This window comes from Bactrocera latifrons, unplaced genomic scaffold (assembly GCF_001853355.1).
Source record: "Bactrocera latifrons isolate USDA-ARS-PBARC rearing strain unplaced genomic scaffold, ASM185335v1 scaffold_23, whole genome shotgun sequence".
NCBI classification, from domain to species: Eukaryota; Metazoa; Arthropoda; class Insecta; order Diptera; family Tephritidae; genus Bactrocera; species Bactrocera latifrons.
This window is the reverse complement of record NW_017535852.1, coordinates 137,680-157,571: the sequence shown is the minus strand read 5'-3', so window position 1 is coordinate 157,571 and position 19,892 is coordinate 137,680. Positions and strand designations below refer to the sequence as shown.

Genomic DNA, 19,892 nt, shown 5'->3' with positions numbered 1-19,892 from the left:
TTGAAAAAAATTTAAATATTTTTTGATGAACTTTTTGAATGTGGAAAGTAGAAATTTCATTTTAATAACAATTTCCATCTCAGTTACTGTAAAAAATAACTGTTTTAGAAAAAATGTGAAAAATTACCAGAAAAAAATATTATTTTTTATACAAAAGTAAACAACGCAAACATCAGTACTAGCGCATAATGAAAACCGGTATTCGGAAAATGTTGTATATATACAGTTTGCAGCATAAATATGCGCAGGAGCGCAAACGCTCGCCAAGTCTGTGGGTGCATAAGACTGCATATTTATGTATGAGTGCGTATGTATGTGAGTCTGTGGCAAAAAGTGTGGCATAAATAGATTATGTCGCGCTGCAAATATGTAAATAAGCAGTAAATACTTATGCAAATAAATATATGACAGTATATACTATATTACTAGTACATACACTGTTTATTGCAACGGCGGCAGTGCCACCAACACTGCGCGCCAACAAATGACTACAGTGCTGTTGAAGAAACGCCAAAAACTCGTAAAAAACTCATGTCACAACTGAAAACTGAGCAGTTCGACTAAAGTAAATCATAGTAAAGACGTCTAAGTCCAAGTCTAAGTCTGCCACTCAACCGGCCATAACCGAAAGTCTCAAATGCCGCGACGCAGAAACACAAAAATCAAATGAAATTGATAGCCGCCGCTAACCAAAAACTCTATTTCTTATTTATTATTATTATTTTGTTTATAGTTAATTTTATATTTTTTCATTTTTTGGTGGACTTAACTAAATATTATTCTGTACATTTTTGAAATTAATTATGTTTTCATTTCGTGGCTTTTATGCCAAACGGCTTTATGCCGCCTTAGCTGGTTTGTTTTGCTGCTGTGGCTATGCACTCGCTGTTGTCTATTTGTCGCTTAGTCTAGTGGCTTTCGGCTAGCTAGCTAGCTGGCTGGTTGACTGGCTGAGCGGCTGACTGAATGGCCGGTGCCAGCGCTTTGATACTCAAATTCAGCGTCTAGCATTGAATTACATTTGCATTTGGCTGCTTTGGCTGCGCCGGTTGCGATTGCATTTGCAATTTTCCATTTGGCAATCCGCATGTGCAGCGAGCGGCAATAACAGCAACAACCATAGCAACAGCAGTCGCAGCGTAAAATTATTAAGAATTTGTGTGTTTGCAAAACTGGCCGTCAGCAGACTCTTTTGCGCGATTTTTTCTCTTATTTTCCTATGCTTTTATTTCAACTTTTAGTTTTGCTTTTTATTTAACTGTTTTTTTTTTCATTTTAAATCTGTCTTACTTGGAACCTGCGGTGTTTTGCTTTTATTTTTCCAAAGTGTTGACGTTGCAAATCATTGAATAGTTATTTGTGTATGTGTATGTGTGTAGTTAAGTGGCGAACGTGACTTAGTGTTCTGCTTATGTGTGCTGTTAAATTTTAGAATGTTTTCTTAGACATGATTGCGTATGATTAATATGTGATCGCAGTTGAGTATTAGAGCCGAATTAAAAGCAGATGATGCCGAAGGCTTTGCTAATAATTGTGGTGTGTTGCAAGAGAAGATGCGATTTAGGCATTAGAATCAAGTGAAGCTTAACTTCTGAAGCGAAAAATGATGGATGAAACAAAATAAATAAAATATAAATATATAATTAAACAAAAAGTATAAAAAATAATTACTATTATTATAATTACGAATAATGAAAAATAATACAAAATTTAATTATAGATAATATATTGCTTGTTACTACTAGCAGAAGACAAGAAATATAGTTCGTTTTCTAATTAACAAATCTAGTTTATGGACTAATAATATAATGAAAAAAAGAAATAAACCGAAAATTTGAATAATTATCAAGTTTCCTAATATGCTCAGCCAAATAAAAAAAAATTAAATTTAAAAGTGGAATTAAACAATTTAAAACAAAAAAATTTAAAAGTTTAGTATGAAAAAATTAACAACTTTTAAAAAATAAAACATATATGTATATACAAGGTGAATTCCAAAGTAAACAGGACTTTTTGAATCTAGCGCCCATTGGTGGCGCCATCTGTATGTCGACTTGTGCGTTAGAGTCTGCTATCTTTATCGATTGTCCAGTAAGAATCTCATGACGTTTCAGCTATTGGAAGTGAAGTTATTGCGTGTTAAGTGTCAGTATGTTTGTGTTATCGGTGCGGAAATGAGCTTCGAATAAAGAGCCAACATCAAAACTGTGCGTGAATTCATCAAAAATCAGCCATTGAAATTCATGGAAATGGGATTGGATATCTCCAAAACATTAACTTATCACATTCTGACCTAATATTTTGGCTTACGAAAGGTTTGTACCGCACAAATTGACTGACGACCAAAAATTGCTTACAATCCAACACTCGAAGGACGATTATTTGAACAAAAATCACATTTTCATCATTAACCACTCCCCGTATTCACCTGATATGGGACCCTGTGATTTCTTCTTTTTGGAAAAATACATCTGCCCATGAAAGGAAAGCGTTATGCACACATAGAGCCCGTTCAAAAGGCTTGCACCGGCATACTGGCGGCCATACCGGCCATCGAGTTAAAACACTCGTTCGACATGCTTTTGGAAAAAAAAGGTGCAAAAAGCTGTATTGAAGCAGAAGGAGACTAATAAAAAGAACCATTTGTTCTTTTGTTTTCTAAGTCCTGTTTACTTTGGAAAGCACCTTGTATAAATAAAGGTTGATTTCAAAATAATAATTAATTAGTATGAGAAATGCATAAAGAAAACTATATAAATTTGTTGAAATATTTTTTCTGGAAAGACTGTACTATTTGATTTTTTCTGAAGAAATATTCTTCTGTCACTTCCTCCGACATAGCGAAAATTCGTATCATCGGTTAAAAACCACGCCAACTACCCATATTGTAAGGGTTATATTATAATATATTACAAGTACGATGAATCTACAAACAAACAAACAATTGTGTCAGAGGCATACAATTCACATCTTATATGCTACGGCTTCATTTAATAAGAATCGGTACCAAAATTATGCAGTGGCTGTGACCTCGCCCATCCTTAGGGGAAACTCCATATCTCAAGAGCTAATCAACCAATTTCGACCAAATTGGGAACCCAACATTATTATAACATTGATATGTTACCGCGTGAAAAACTATTTAATAAAATTTAAATTCGGTTTTATTCTTTCACTTTTCTGCAAACAAATCAAAGAGCAATGAGTAAATCGGAGAAAACTGCAAAACTAATGAATTTATGTGAAGATTGACTCAAAATTTAAAATAAAAACCGGACTACAGCCTTGGAAGCGCCAATATGTCGAATATGGGACCCTCAGTGCCTATGGTTGACTTTTTTCCCGAAAATATCAATTAATCTGTGAGATATAGCATTTCATTAAAATGCGAAGATAATCATTTTATGATATATATCTAATATAAATACTTTTAACCCCCCGATTGACTTTATGCCACATATATCGATCAATATGTAAGATATCAAAATGCATAGCGGAGATAATATTTTTCTGATAATAATGTATTCTTGTGCCTGAAATAGATAAAATCTGGTCAATACATCCCTTAACTCCCATATATCTTATATAAGGATTTAAGTAATAAAACTCACAAAGTACGTATAATATTTCTGAAAATATATAGTAATAACAAAACTGGTTTAGCATCAATTCAGTTCCTAGTCGCGTGACTTTCAATCATATATATGGGACAATACATAAGTTATATTAGTTTAATGCCAAAATTATTGAAATCGTTCCACAAATTACCCCAGCTTTCGTATATTAATTATTACGATTTTCGTTAGCCTAGCATTCTTCATTCTTTATGTCCAACTGCTGGTTGGTAGTGTAGGACTAATCTTGATAAAATGGCATGGAGGATGTTCTCGTAAGTAAGAGTAAGTTTAAATATAAGTAGGGTCTTCTTGAATGCAGCTAAGCATCACGTGTTTCCTAGCTGGACACTTATGTTTTGTTTCTTTCTTTGAAGAAGTCTTTCATTGAAATAAATGCAGCAAACATAGGTTCTAATTTTTGATAATAATGAACAATTGTTCAAATTCGTTAAAATCGCCTAACGACAGACATACTTTTCTAATGTTGATATTGATATAAAAGTCTCTCTTTTCAGTTATAGTATACACACATAACACACATAACATACATAATGCAGAAATTAGTAAAAAGTTAGTCAACAGAATTAGGTAACCTTTTTAAAAAAATAAGTATAAATTTTATATGTAAATTAAAAAAAAAAAAAATTATAAATTTTGTGTCGTTTTTATAAATGTTTAACTTACTATCTCATAAAATTCCACCTTACTCACTTTACTACCAAACTGAAAACATTTTTAAGCATTAAGTAATAATTGAAAAAATTGAAATAAATTAGTTCATTATATTGCAATTATTAATAGATAGACCTAACAAAAATATATAGATTTTAATTTTTTAGTATGACATTTTAAACTCGACCTAAAATATAACCTCTCACTAGTCGCAAATAAACTACTTCATCGAAAGAGACCAAAGCTATTTAAAACCAGAGAAAAATATAATAACTATAATTATTGCTCATGCCCCACCAAATGGTTTAAAATATGCATAATGAAAGTCGTTGATCACATATTCTAAAAATGTAACATATGCGTATATGCCTTCGTAACTACTCTCACTTGTTGCAGCCAACGGTCAGCACCAATAGCACAGCTGGTGGTTAATGATCGGGGATTAATCAAAAAAATATTTCGCTCACCAACTGTTACTGTTTATGTTGTGTCAAAAATCCAAATAATTTGTCAAAGTCGTGGTTATGCGTTTTTTTTGCGTTGTCGTTCGCTTAAAATTCTAAGAAATCAAACGTGGACTGGAACTAGTATAAATTATATAAACATTGATATATTATTATTGGCTAAAATTAAGGAGACGAGAAGAAGATTATCTTGAAAACGAATAAGATTTAAAAATAATAAAATTTGAAGATACGAATTTGGATGTATATTTATTACATAAAAAAGAGGAAATATATACATAACATTTATCTATTTATGATATTATATTATTGTAAACAAAACAAAAACATAAAAAACGTTAAAGTCAGGAAGTCTGAAGTTGGAGTTTATGGAGAGTTCCTGGCAGTAAACGCCTCCACCAACTTTCTCTCAAGCTTTGACCGTGCTGTAAAGAAGCCCACTGCTTCTCTCTGCCAACGGCTGCTTCTCTACACTATATACAGACTACACCGAATATAATGGGCTTGACTATAGTGTCATAGAGGACCACTTTCGCAGAGAAACCCTACCTTTTTCTAATGACTCCTCTAGACTAGTGCAAGCCAATCGATCGTCTAGTACAAGTATCCGCCGGTTGCATGTATACCAAATGCGTCAGCGCTGACAACGGGATCTTCTATCTTCTAGTAAATAAAACCATCTCGATTTTATTTGAGTTGATGGCGTGACCATTTATGACTGCCCAAGTTATTACGACGCTAAGATACACCTGCGTCAACTCGTAGTAAATTTAAGTTCAAGAAATTCAAGTTTTTGAAGCTGGTCGTTAACGACGAGGACACATAGAAGAGGAGAGAGAATTCCATTTTGTAGGGTAGCCCTACTCACATTTCGTCGGTAACTCCGGTTGCAACGAAGATGTAACAGTGCTCACAAATACAAAAACAAAAGGGTTCGTTACCATTACTTGATTGCGATCGTTCAGCTTGCATGCTAGCTATATGCTGTAGACATTCGATCTGAGCAATTTCCTCGGAAATTACACCGATGCTTTAGGCAATTATGCATGCCAAATTTCTTGAAGATATCTTGTTAAATGAAAAAATTACGATCATTCAGTTTGTAGGCCAGTTATGTAAATGCTATAGTGGTGTCGATATCGGATGTTCCGAAAATGAGCATCTTCTGGCGACGAAAAGAACTTGTGCAAATTTCAGATGGATAACCTACAAACTGAGGGTCTAGGTTTGTCAATATACAGGTAGACAGACGAACGGAGGGAATGTATATGGTGATCCAAAATGAGGTTCCAAATTCTTTAAAAAAAAAAAAAAATCAAGTAACATTGGCATTTATTTTTTGAAGGTTATCTCTTGCAGATGTTGGTCACGGCTACGTCGCAAATGGTCCGTCCATTGACCCAATTTTTGATGATTTATTAGAACATTTGATGTTTTGCTCCAAGTCCTGAATCGAAGCGGGATTGTCCGCATAGACTTTAGACTTTAGAAATTCCCACAGGAGCAAGTGTAACGGTAATCGACCAGCCCAAAACGTGAAATCATCTGCTCCAATCTACTCAATATCAGCTCACTGCACTTGAAATAAAATTATGAAGCTAACCGCAATTGGCATGTCAAAGAGCGCATTGCAAGAGAACAACATTAACAGTTCAATAAAAAAAAAAAAAAAACAGATTCATAATTCTATGCATAAAAGTTTTTTGTTTGTTTCTGTTTTTTCTCCTCATCCGCGTGCCAGACAATAAAGAGACTAACACTTGACGCACATGACACTTTAATGRCATTTTACTAATGTTTATGGCTTTCAGCTATTATAGCAGCTAATTTGTACTTTATTAAGTCTTTGCAAATTCATTTACTCAATACGAATGCAGAATTGTTGAAAAAAAATTAGAAAAACAACAAACAGCAGAGTAAAAATTAAAAAATCAAAAATAAAACAAAAATTGAAATCATAGATATGTTTGAATATCGCATTGCACAAATGGCAAACGAAACACTGGGCACTAATAAAAACAAACAACAATAAAACTCATAGCAACAGCAACAACACTAACAAACACAGCATGCCAGTGCTGCAATATTGAAGTGACAGCAGCGACGCACCGCATAAAAACCACAATTTCCAGCCGAACAACTTCTCAAAATGAGATTTGTACGACAGCCTTTTAAGTTATTACCGAAATATTTCAATGAGCGCGTTAGCGCTGATCACGAAGAAGTAGAAAAAAATGTCTTAAATACTATACAAACGGCATTCTAATACTCATGCATCTCATACATCTGCGTGTGTGTGTTTGTATGTAGAATGCTTAGAAAATCGTAGTGTCTGGTGAGTAAGGCTTGAAAAATTTCAAAATTTTCGCGACATCAAAAGTGCATTTAATTATGCATGCCGTACGAAAGGAATATCAAGATATATGTTTATACGTAATGAAATGTGTGTGAAACGTTGTAATCTGTAGCAACAACAGCATCCAAAGCTAAGTCTGCTTAAAGTTCTGTTTAAATATACTTTTGCTTTACATAAATAAGTTTCACACATTTCAAATTATTGGGGGAAGCGGCACGGGTTTATCATAACTATGCACAATAGTACATAATTAACACACACATCTGCCAATAATATGATTGTTTATGCGTCATTTAATCTATGTAGTTGTCTATAAGCGATATGTATGGTGGTGTAGACAACTAGTTTCACCAAAAAATCAATTGATTGTGCAGAAATTAAGTAAATAAAAATAATGAATGTGCTTAATTACCACAATAATAATAACAACAACAGGCAGAAACTAGATGCAAAACCAATTATTTTCCAAAAACAAAAACCACAGGCTGTCAAGTGTGGCACCTAAAATATTGGATAGTCGCAAAAGTCTTTTCGTAAAAAACTGTGGCAAGTAATTTTCACGGACTTTTCTTGAATCCAACTTTATTCTTTATTTAACTCATTAAAAGAGTTCTGCATTGAACGAAACAATGAGTAGTCCGATGGGTCACGATCAGGGCTATATGGTGGATGCAGCAAAACTTCGCTGTCAACCTCTCCCAGTTTTTGTCGAGTCATCAAAGTTGTGTGTGGTCTAGCGTTATCCATATGGAAGACGAAGCCCTTTCTGTTGATCAGTTCTGGACTTTTTTTTCGGTAGCTTGCTTCACTCTCAAAGAGTTGTTGAGAGTAAAATGTAGAATCAATCATTCCACCGAGCTGGAGAGAGCTTCTCCAGTGGATAGTGTGGATGATTCCTTTCCATTCCAACCAAACACTCAGCATAACCTTTCGAGGCATTAATCCTGATCCTGCGACCATTTGTTGGGCTTCACCAGGCTTGGACCATGATCTTTTTCGCACAATACTGTCGTATTTGATCCACTTTTTTCCATTCCATTCCATTCCACATCCATTCCATTTTTCGTCTCCTGTTACCATTCGCTTCAGAAATGGTTCGATTTCATTTCGTTTCAGCAAAGAATCGCAGATGCTAATTTAGTCCATTAAATTTATCACAAACAACATACGTGCTGCCCAAATCTCGAGCTTCTTTTTATAGCCAACATTTTTTAAATGATTTAAGCATGTGACGGTCCTGCTCAATCTTTCAGTAATTACATCGACTTTTTCAACGATAGGTCGACCAGAGCAAGAGGCTTCTTTCTCATCGAAATTTCCAGAATGGAGGCGAGCGAAACCTTGTTGTGCTACATGCGCTAATACAGCATCGTCTCCGTAAACTTCACAAATTTCATTGGTGACTTGCGTGGCATTCTTAGCTTTTTCTTCATTTTTTTCACTCATTTTTGAACATTTGGTAACTTTTTTTTTTTTTAACTTCCTGGAATTTAATTTTATGGCAAGACACAATCTTATTGGTAGCACTGAAGATATACGACTGCAACGACATCTAAAATACGAAAAGACTTTTTCGACTACTCAATACTGGGTTTGTGAACGGTAGGAATTTTAGCTCTATACTGTACTTTTTTAAACCAGTTCGTGAATATGGTCGTTATGAATTTAGTGAGGTAGAGTGTATAGCTTCTTGCAGAAAAGAACCAAGAAAGAGCGGTGAGATAACTGTTTACTTACAAACACATGCCATTAATCACACTATCTCACGTCAAAATCATACAATCAGAACTGTGACCTAGAGACGTAGTACGAATAATTGCCAACCGTTTAGGCGGTTCATGATCCGCTTTTTCAGCAATGGGGAGAGCATAGATTTTTTAGTATCTTCTAGTAATGTTCTACTAAGATCGTCCCCTCTAAGGGTTATTTGTTATTTAGGCCACGAACTATCTAGGCGTTTATAACGCTAGCGCTGTGATGGTATTATGCACTTTCCAGAATGTTGATGTTCTGCTAGAGGCAGATAGTGAGTTAATGTCAGGGTTAGCAAAGTCTCAAGTGCCTTCACTACTGGAATATGGAGAGTTATCGGGCGATATTACTCCGGATGGTTGGCCAGTTTCCTTCATTGCCCAGTTTTTCGACTTTCCACACATCGGCTATATGAAAGTAGGTTTGAAGATTCGGATTAAATATCTGATCTCTCCGATCCTAGATACCTTAGCAACAATATGTTAAAGCCGTCTGGTCCAATTGATTACATATCTATGAGGGATCTAAGTTGTATAAGATTAATCTCACTTGGCGGATAAATAAGTTTAAATTGTATACTAAAACTCGTTCGGTGATTTTGATATTAAAGTTTAGAAGCAGTAGCTAGTTTAAAGGAATGTTTTCACATTTGAGTAATAATCTTCACATTTTTTAAATTTCTTAACATTAATAAGAGAAATGGGTTAATAGCGGATATTTAGTCAAAAGAGACGATGAAATTTAAATATACAAATCTTTGGTGTTGTTATTGTTATGGAAATATGCCAAGGTTATGTATCAAAAATTTAGTCAGTTTCAGTTCACTTGTCCTGTCTATCATAACTAAAAATCGATCATGAAAAATCAGCTGGGAGAAACAGAGCGCTTTTGACTCTTTTATTTTTACTTCTGGTTAGGAATTTTGATACTGAATACTTTCGGGCATTAAGAATATATACCTCATTTAATTATCGCGCTCATTTGCTATAATTTCAATTTTGCAGAAACTATTTTTTCGGTATTTTCTGAAAAATGCAAATCACGGACTTGAATAAAGCTCTATCATCAAAGAGAAATAGCAAAGCAAACCAACTAATTCTGAACATATAATAATTTTTGATTATCACAAATAGAATTTGCTCCTTGCTATTATCAAAATAAAATTAAAAAATACCATAAAAATAGGTAGAAGTTCACAAGTCCACCGAAGAATGGAAGATGAAAGAAATAAAGCCGAGTCATTAGACCATTCATTTTTTCTATTTTTATTTTTATATGTTTATTTTTTACTTACAGTCACTTCAGTGCGTTTGTTAAATATATGTATTGCAAATTTTACTAATTAAAAAAAAAAAAAATCAAGCAAATACAAATTACAATTACAACAATAAGTGTACGCGCACAGATTAATTTTGAATGATTGTGAAAAGAAAACGTGTAAACGCGGCGTGTTAAAACAAGAAGTGACGAATAAGAAGAAAAAAGTGCAAAAAAACAATCACAAAAATAAGAAAGGAAACGTGCGTGAAACAAAAAATTGAAGAGCAACATTCGAATAATCGAACTTACACAGCAATATGCCGGCCTTAAAGGCCAAGCAGCAGCAAAAGCAACAGCAACAACTACAAGCACAGCAGCAGCAGCACGCCAGTTATAAGCCAACACCACAACAGCCACAACGACGACAAGCACAACAACTGCTGCCAGCTGCAAAGCAACAGCAGCACGCAGCCAAGAACTGGTTCTTACCAACGAAAGCAAGAACAACACAAACCACAACAACAGCAACAAAAATTACAAAGATGCAAAGCAATAATAGCAAAACGCCGCGCATCAACGCTGACACCAACAATAAACGCGACGGTGGGCTTGCCATTTGTTGTCGCAACAACAAACGGTCTTCGCTCACCATCGCGCTGCTGTTGCTCGTCTGCACCTTAGCGGTGTTAAGCGGCAATAGTTGTAGCGTTGCTGCAGCCGGCAGTAATGGCAATAGCGGTGCTGGCGCTGGCATCGGTGGTGGTGGTGGTGGTGGTGGTGTTGGTGCGTCCGTGCGTACCGGCGCCGGTAATCCACGCTTGCCGCGCACGAGCGCCAGCCAGCTAAATAGCGGTAGTAATGGTGGCCTCGGACTGGGCGGCGGCGGTGGTGCAGGTGGTGGTGTCGGCGGCAGTGGCGGCAGCAGCAGCTTCAAATTGGCCGCAAAAACATTGAACAACACACGCAACGGAAATTTGCGAACAAGGTGAGTGACGTTTTCTGTAAAATTATTATTATTTTTTGGCGTTTTTTTTTGCGCTTCTTCTTCAACGCCGTTGTTTATGGAGTGGAAGCAACACGTTCTAAAGCAAATATATGTACTGTAAGTGGTGTTGCCGTTAAAAAAAGATAAAGTCGTTAATGAAAAACGATGAAATATGTTAGAAAAAAATTGTAGTGAAAAAGCGGTTTTGGCTGAAAACAGTTCAAAAAATAGACAAAAGCCAATAATTTTGAAAAATGAGCGGTTTAACTAAGCTGTACATGTGGCGTTGGCAGCTAACGTGTGGCAGCATGCGCTATCATTTGAGGTTTTTGTTTATATATTTTTGGTTTTTGCTTTGTATAAGTATGTATGTGTACACACATATATATATCTATATATTAATTAGTGATATTTGCTGCTGACTTGCCAATATTCCAAAAAAAATACACACATAAACAAAGTAATCTGACCGCCACCGGAGTTTACAGCCAATGTTAAGAATGTTTACGAAAGACTTAAGCAACGAACTTGTTTCTGTCAAGCAGAAATCGACATTTAGATACACATTTTATACGAATTTAACAAACTAGCGAATTGAGTTAATTTTCAAATAAGCAATTTATCAAAAAAAAAATTAAAAATATACAAAAATTATAAAAAAATCAGAAAAAAATATTTAAATATTATAAAGGAGAGACAACAATATCTCAACAGAAGATGCAATCAAGGATAATCAATTTTTTAAATAGCACTGCTTATAAAAACAAAAAAAAATAATAATAAAAAACAACAAAAACAAAGTTGCAAATCCAGTTGGCAACAATCTGCACACTACTTTTAATTGCCCGAAATTTGTCATTTTTCATTATTTTTTTGTTTCTTTCTAAACGCCAAAAGTGAGTGGCCAAAACGTGCTGCACTAAGAGAATTCCTTTTCGGCTAAAAGTGGTTGTGTAGTCGTTTTGGTTCTTTTTGCGAGATTAAGCAACATTTAAATTACTCAGCGCATACATACAAATTAGACTTTATTCCGGTCATTGCGACAGCCCGCAAAGTGTTTTAAGAATATATGCGACTATATAGGTAGCTGATAAGCCTGCTGACATTTAAGGGGAGAAGTAAATTTTGTGTTTCGTGATTTTTTTAAACCAATTTTTGGCGAGAAAAAAATATGTAAAAAAGTCCAAATCAGAGTTAATTAGAAATATTATTTATGTGCAAAATGTATGCACTAAAATGTAAATAAAGCTGCAATAATAGATTGCATTAAGTGAAATACATAAAAAAAAATATTTAATATATTTTTGAGTAATTTCAAATAACTATTCGATTTTGTAATTGGGGGGTCTAAATATGATTCAATTCCATCAAGTAAATCAAGTAATGCAAATGTGGTCCCAGGGTGGGCGACGGTTGCTTAAAGGGAGTATTTTTAATGGCCTGCAATTGGCACATACTGTTGATGTGACGGCGGCACTGATGATGAGGATGGCATATTTCACCCCTCAACCGCAAAAAAAAAAAAAAAATATGATTATGATTCAGTCGCAACAGGGCTTACCAGATAATTTTTTAATCATTCGGTCAATTACATCTTCAAATCAGTTTCATACACTCGTACAGCATTTATAAATACTAAATGCCAGAAGCTTATCATATGTCATTATATTGTTTCCAGACTCCTCTGAATACCCTTGAAGAAGTATTCAGAACTGTCCAAGTCACATTGTTTATATGTATATGTATAAGCTGCTATAGCAGTTTTTAAAGTAATATCAGAAGCTCTTTAGTAGGATAGGAAAGATATTGTTGTGGATTTCACTTTGTGAGAGGTGGAAATAATATCTAAATCATAAAAAGACATACATAATTTTTTTTACATATTTCCATAAAAGATTTCAAAATATAAATGGAGATATAATCTTTCTCAAGCCAGTTTCATTCTGACAACAAGTATAAATGCATTAACTAGTCATCTAATTGCTTACAGGCGCTGCTACTATATAGTTAAGGCAACTAATGTACAGTTGCCGGTCTACTAGTTATGATATCAATATTTTGTGCTGCATATTACTTTTGATCTCAGTGTACTTACTTAATAATATGTGTTATTATTAAGGCAATGTGAGTTTACGCTGTAAAAAAACATATTGGTACAAAAAAATGCAATATAAAGTACATAGTGTTTGTAATTTAAGTTTTCATAAAATGTCTCAAAAAAAAAAAAAAAAAAGTTTCTTAGTTTAAATTTAAAAGTTAATTTAAAGTTTAAATTTCGACAATTGTAAACGTTTGTTTTTAATGTTGGTAATAATCAAGAGGAAACATCAGAGATCCAATAAAGTATATATTTTTCATTCCATCCAAATTTGCATATCATTTCATGTAAAATATTGGGCATATAATACTATGAGCAAAAACAGTAAGACTTTTTTCATAATTTCAAAATGTTTAATATTCTCTTCAAAATCTTTCTCGTCCTCCCCTCCGTCCCCCTGGGCCCCAATACAATTGTGTCAACGTTTTTTACAATCCTCCAATGCGCGTAGTGCTTAACATTCAATATCTTTAACGGACTCAAAATGGTTTCCACGGAGCGGCCGTTTGAATTTGCTGAGCAGCCATAAGTCACACAGAGCTAAATCATTATCGCAGTGCAAAAATCAAGAGTTTTCTGCTCATAATTCAGGCTTCTTTTTATGAATAGCGTCGCGTCCTTCCTTCCTTGTTGACAGTTTAGTCAAAAGAAATTCAAAGTGCCCCACATCTAGATAATCGAAGAAAATTGTCAACATAATCTAAATCTTTGAACTGCTCTAACGTGGTTTTTGCGACTTCGGCTCACCTTTGTCTCGATATTCGGCCGTTTGAACGTCTGCTTCGGTCGTAGGCATGGATCCATGACTCAACCCCAGTAATAAATAAAGACGTTTCATGGCATCCTGGTAGAGAAAGGTATTATTTAACAAATGTTAACGCGACGCTATTTTTCGAAAAATGTGAGTCATTTTGACTTTACTTAGGCCCTAATCTTCTTTCAAAATGGTTTTCACTGTAAGATCTCTGACTGTTAATCCTCGATTCTTAAGTACTAATTCCTTTATTTTATTGACGTGTTCATCATCAGTTAATGTTGATCTGCCCTGGACGTGGTTCGTCGCCAACGCGTTCTCGACCCTCTTTGAATAACTTGTATCAATCAAAAACACTTGCTCGCGACATACAATAACGATCGAATTCCTTTCAAACATTCTAAACGTTTCGGCGCCACAAATTTGATATCGCACACAAAATTTTTTGTTGAATAACTTCCTTCATTATAAAAGTCGCCAAATGTACCTTATATACCTCAGAAAGACAACCGCATACTAAACAACAATAATTATTTTGATGTGACATTTGTCACAAATGTCTCTGATGGTCATACCAATGCAGAAAAAAATATTTCGAAGAATGGGATTTGGTGAGAAATTAAAATTAAAAAGTTTTACCATTTTTTGGTCACAGTTGTGTGGGTCTTCTCAATCAAACTTGACACAAAAACTTTTTTCCCTAAAAAATATTTTTTTTTTGTTATTCTGATATTTATTTATTGAGGCAACATTTTTGGCATATATATATATATATATTTTTTTTTTTTTTTTTTTTTTTTTTTTTTTTTTTTTTTTTTGAATACAAAACGTTTGGAGTTATGAATTTTAAAAATTTCAACGTTCGAAAAAAGTACTTTTAAACTCTTGCATTTACCAAGAAAGGTATTTCATTATACAAAAAACTAGTCGGCCTAATGTTTAAGATTTTTTCTCCGCTTTTTAATTACTTATTAAAGGTTGAACTTATTCGACTTATTTATAAACAAGTGGTATAAATTTTACAAACAAATATTTTTTTCACTTTCGAACTATTTAATCAGTTTTCTTGATTTAAAATTGTGCATTAGGCCCTGCAGTCAAGACAGCGTCCGTTCGCGATAAATTTCGGAAATCGGAAATACCTGCGCTCCGAGCTTGCGATTGATCGTACTCTATAGTTGCGAAGCATGTCACTACTTCTCACTCTACACGCTTGAAAGGTCACTTCTCTAGTAGCAAACGCAACAGACAAAACTTGAAAATTTGTCAAAATAACAGTATATAAAATACAAGAAATTATCCTGTTTGTTTTGAGTAGAAAAGTCAAAATGTGACTTTCTTTAATGCCTATCCGACTTTAAGGAATTAAAATTTGATTTTAATAAAATTAGTTAATTTCAAATAATATGTGGGGTGAGACCAGTATTCTAATGCATTTTTATATCTTTTGTACAATTCGATTAACTATAAAAGCTATAAATCTATAATATGTGTAAAAAATATTGTTTATCCTAATGAGTAGCACATCCGCAGTTCTAAAGCGGCAAAACAAAAATTAAAAATCACTTTATAAAGCGATTGAAAGATGTATTTGTTTACTTCGAAGCCGCAAACAGGTTTGTGGTAAATTTTTTGTGACCTACATATACACAAATAACATCAAAGACATACAGACAAATACACATATGTAAATATTGTGGTGACTGATTTCAGATTTTTTTAACATTTTAGTTTTTATTTTGATTTTTGTAGTTTTATTTCTATTTATTGTTTTTGGCAGACAAAATTTGCATATTTTATCGAGTTCACATGTATTGCTTTTGGTCATAAATAATATATTAATAATTTTAACTAGCATTAGCATAGAATTACTGGCCGACTGAGGTCTTTTATTTTCCCTTTTTGTGCCCGAGAACAGGCCTTAAAAGCATGGCAGGTGAATAAATTACCAACCAAAGCAAATGTATACCATTTATACATGCATAACTAGATACGTGACTACCGTGCTGCATTAATTTAAGATTTCGTTTCGCATTTGCCAATAACAATTTGCATTTAATTAAGCCTAAGTTATGTAACAATAATAATATGGCCACTTTAGTATTTACATATATTTTAAGACAGCATGCTTTTGGTGACGTATACGCCATGACGTAGCCACCCGCACACGTGCCATAGGCCGACCATAAGCGTTCATAACAAGCAACAAATATTAACATAGTCAATTTATGCGTGGTCATAGTTTAGTTCAACCAAGTGCAACATTACCGTTAACGTTCACTTAGCGACGGTCAGCTAGTCAGTCTACTCTGCGCTGCATACGCAATCACATTCACATAATTCTGGCTGGTGGGTGTGCCGTGTCGCACAATTTTGCTCGTAATTGGACTGCATTTGCATACTTTTACTACTATTATTTTGCTATTATGCTTGGCGGTTGCTCAGCGGTTGTTGCTTTTGTTTCAGTTAATGCCATGCCAAATGCTGCTAGCAATTTCGCTTCAAATTTGTTGTTCATTAACATATTTAATTGAGTGAAAAATTGCATTTGTGAAAATTATGCACCATTTAGCTGTGGTTGGCAACGCGGATGTAGATTCTTTGGGTTAGAGAGCACTCTTCAAATTGCCTGCTTGAAATTTGTATATGTAATCATTGAAGGTGGTCTAATATTAGCAAATTGGTATAGTGGCTTCACTTGGGAGTCCAATCATAAGTTTTTAAAGCTTAAGGAAGGGAAGGAAGGCTTTAAGGGCATACTCGCATTTAAGAAACATACTAATTCGCTGACATTCATGGCTTGTGTGYTCTTAKATTTTTCCTAAGTGACATAGTTCCCTTGGCAATATCCTCTGCACGCAATACAACTAAGTAATTACCTAGAACTGAAACAACTTATCGCCCGGTCTGTAGAACTTCCGCAGAACGGTAGTATTCCTAAAGACTCGATATTTATTCATACTAAAAGCTATATACCATATGTGATTTAAGTACTTATAACTCACGCCTAAAATGACAAATTTATTATACTGACTCTTTTTTAATAATATGAGTAAAATTGAAGCAGAACTGACAAAAAAAATATATTTTCACAAATTTTAATAAAAATAAAAAAATAATTAAGGCCTTCAAAATACTCTCCTTTCGAACCGATACAAACACTTAATCTAATTCCCGATACACTTGTTATAAGTTCCGTCTGCAATGACCTTTAATGCCTGCATCAAATAACATTGAATGGCTTCAATGAACTCATGGCGCCTTCGTCGCAGCACATTTCGCAGTTTCGAGGTCATGAAAAAAGTCACCAAATCTGGTGACTATGGTGACTGACGGATGACTCACCCTTTATGTTTGGCCAAAAAGTCAGTACAATCATACTAGAATGTGACAGTGCATTATCGCTTAGCTTCATGCAGACGCCTCAAAATGGCCAAGTAATAATTTTCATTGATCATTAACCTTGTGGAATGAACTCAAGGTGAACCACATCAGGGTAATCAAAGAAAACAATGAACGTAACCTTGATTTTCTTTCGACCTTGGTTTATTGTTTTGCTTAATTTTTGTGCTCTTCAATAGATTGTTGGGCAGTTTTGATGTGACATTTAGCTTCTCATTCTCGGTAATGATACATTTGATGAAGTTAGGGTCGTCAACTATATTGTTAAGCAACTTTCAACTCCTTTTTTGCAATCGCTGCTCTACGTCATTTTGCCAATAGATTATGGTATTTGATGTGTTGGTACAAGATGTGTTTCGTCGATACATGAGATCACTCTCCACTGGTATCTCTCTGATGCCAACACGATCATTTAAAGCGATGTGTCATTAATAGACGCATCGTATGAGGAAAGTTTTCTATGATTTCAGGGCAACGTGAATGAAATTAAAGAAGATTTAATCAGAGTGCGAAGCAGTGTAAGTTAATTACATAAAGAAGAAGAATATACACACTCAAGCTCAAACAAACTGATAAATCATAGTCAATTACTGGCATTAATTTTTTCAAAAAATTTTTGTAAATTAAATGTCAGAAAAAGTTTTGTGCACGCGGTCCAACGCCAAAAGTTGATGTAACCTTATGTCTTCGGGAATGAGTCTACATGTGTATGCGCATGAAATAATCAACAACTTCAAAGTTATGTTGGAAGCCAAGATTCGTAATTTAGTTTATAAGCTTCACTATTTTTTTTAATATATACATACATATATTTGAAAGACTGCAGATTTAACACTTCTAGGCACTAATTCGCAGAACCAGCGTTAAGCATTTTTATTCCGCAAAGATCGTTCTTGATCATAAGTCATACAAGAGGTTAGAAGAAAATAGTTCAGAAGCTTCAAAATTTTTCTTAGGTGAAAGAAATTAATTAACTTCACATAAGTTTCGACGGGGATCAAAGAAGTACCAGTGAATAATAATTCCATGCCTTTTTGTTTTCGTTATCGACTTCACTGCAAACATAACGAATTTTGTTTATGGAGAAAACAAACTTGCCAGCGAAATATATCCTACTTTGGGAGCACAGCTTATTCCAGCAGACGTACATTTTCTTTCGTTTTTACCAAAAAAATTTCTAATTTATTTGCATAATAACTTCTTTAATAGAACTAGTTTCTAAAAAAAAAAATAATATTTAGCAAGAAAGTGAGTTTACGCAACCTCATTCCAAATTCAAAATTCCAAAGCATGCAACTAACAAAATTACGTAACATTTTAGTCGGCGTAATTATGCAGCGCCAATAAGGAGGAAGAAATATGTAGCTTTATAAAAAGTGAAATGAAACATAGTAATCTGTTTTGTATACAAAAAATAAATCTACGAGTATGAAAATAAAAGAGCACTGTCATGTCTAAAACAAAAAAAAAAGTATTAAACTTTACTTTATGAAGTTAGAGTCTCAGCTTGGCAACTTGAAAAGTCGTCTATTCTAAACTTTTTGACAGTCGGTTCAACACCTGTTTTTATTATTATTGCGCACTGCGCTTTCTATATAATTAACTATGCAAATTATGTTGTTGAGAAATGTTCGAAATAATAATTTTAATTATGAGACTGGGTATAAACTCCATTACTTGTTTGCTAAGTAATCCTTAGAAATACCGGTGAGTGCGTATACGATTCGACGTGTTATGCCCGGTTTTAGTGAATACCACTGTGGGGCAAAAAGTAGTAAGACTTTTTAATTTTTTCTTTCTGAAGTACATGAACGACATTCGACAATTTTCACGATTAGTGAAATTATTCAAAAAAGAAACTTCATTAAATTTTGTGTGCGATATTTAATTTTGTCCACATTTTGCATAAGATTATTGCAATTTTCACAAGCTCCCACATTTAGTCGATATCAGGTGACCCTCAAAAACGTAATACAAATAATTTTGTATTTTCCAATGAAACTAATTAAATTTGGCAAGTGCCATTAATTGTTCATTTTCTCACTAAACATAGAAATTTACGGAGTTACTGACAATCCGATGTCAACGCGTTTAATCGATTTTGTGTGCACACTAAATTGCTTGGCGCTTTGCCTTGAGCATGTTAAAAATAATTTTAAGCTTGCTAAGCATGATGAATGGTTATATATGTAGAAGACTTGCAAAATTTTGAAATAAATTGAAATTTTTGAAATTCATTTTTATTTTTAGTAATAATATTATTATATTTTATATAATAAATATAAAGAAGAAATATCAGTAATTTTATATTGAAAATGTCACAGAGATCCAAAAAATATTGAAGATAATTTTGTAAGAAATACATATGTATATACATTCATCTTTTATAAGAAACATTTTGATAATATTCACGTGGTTAGGAAAAAAAACCTTACTCGCATACTCGCATTTAAGAAACATACTAATTCGCTGACATTCATGGCTTGTGTGTTCTTATATTTTTCCTAAGTGACATAGTTCCCTTGGCAATAT

General features: G+C 33.9%; 2 protein-coding genes across 2 annotated transcripts in view; one reads left to right on the top strand and one right to left on the bottom strand.

Moving 5' to 3' along the window:
• LOC108968758 (glycine-rich protein 1-like) overlaps nt 1-11,106 on the top strand; it is a gene marked incomplete at its 3' end in the record, with an annotated part of 13,622 nt that extends 2,516 nt beyond the window's left edge. The window contains exon 2 of the mRNA XM_018932990.1: nt 10,158-11,106. Within this exon, the coding sequence (XP_018788535.1) occupies nt 10,439-11,106 (668 nt within the window). The remainder of the gene's footprint in view (nt 1-10,157) is intronic.
• The window catches only part of LOC108968808 (zinc finger protein 431), a 191,190-nt gene that overhangs the window by 59,183 nt on the left and 112,115 nt on the right, over nt 1-19,892 (bottom strand). The window lies entirely within an intron of this gene.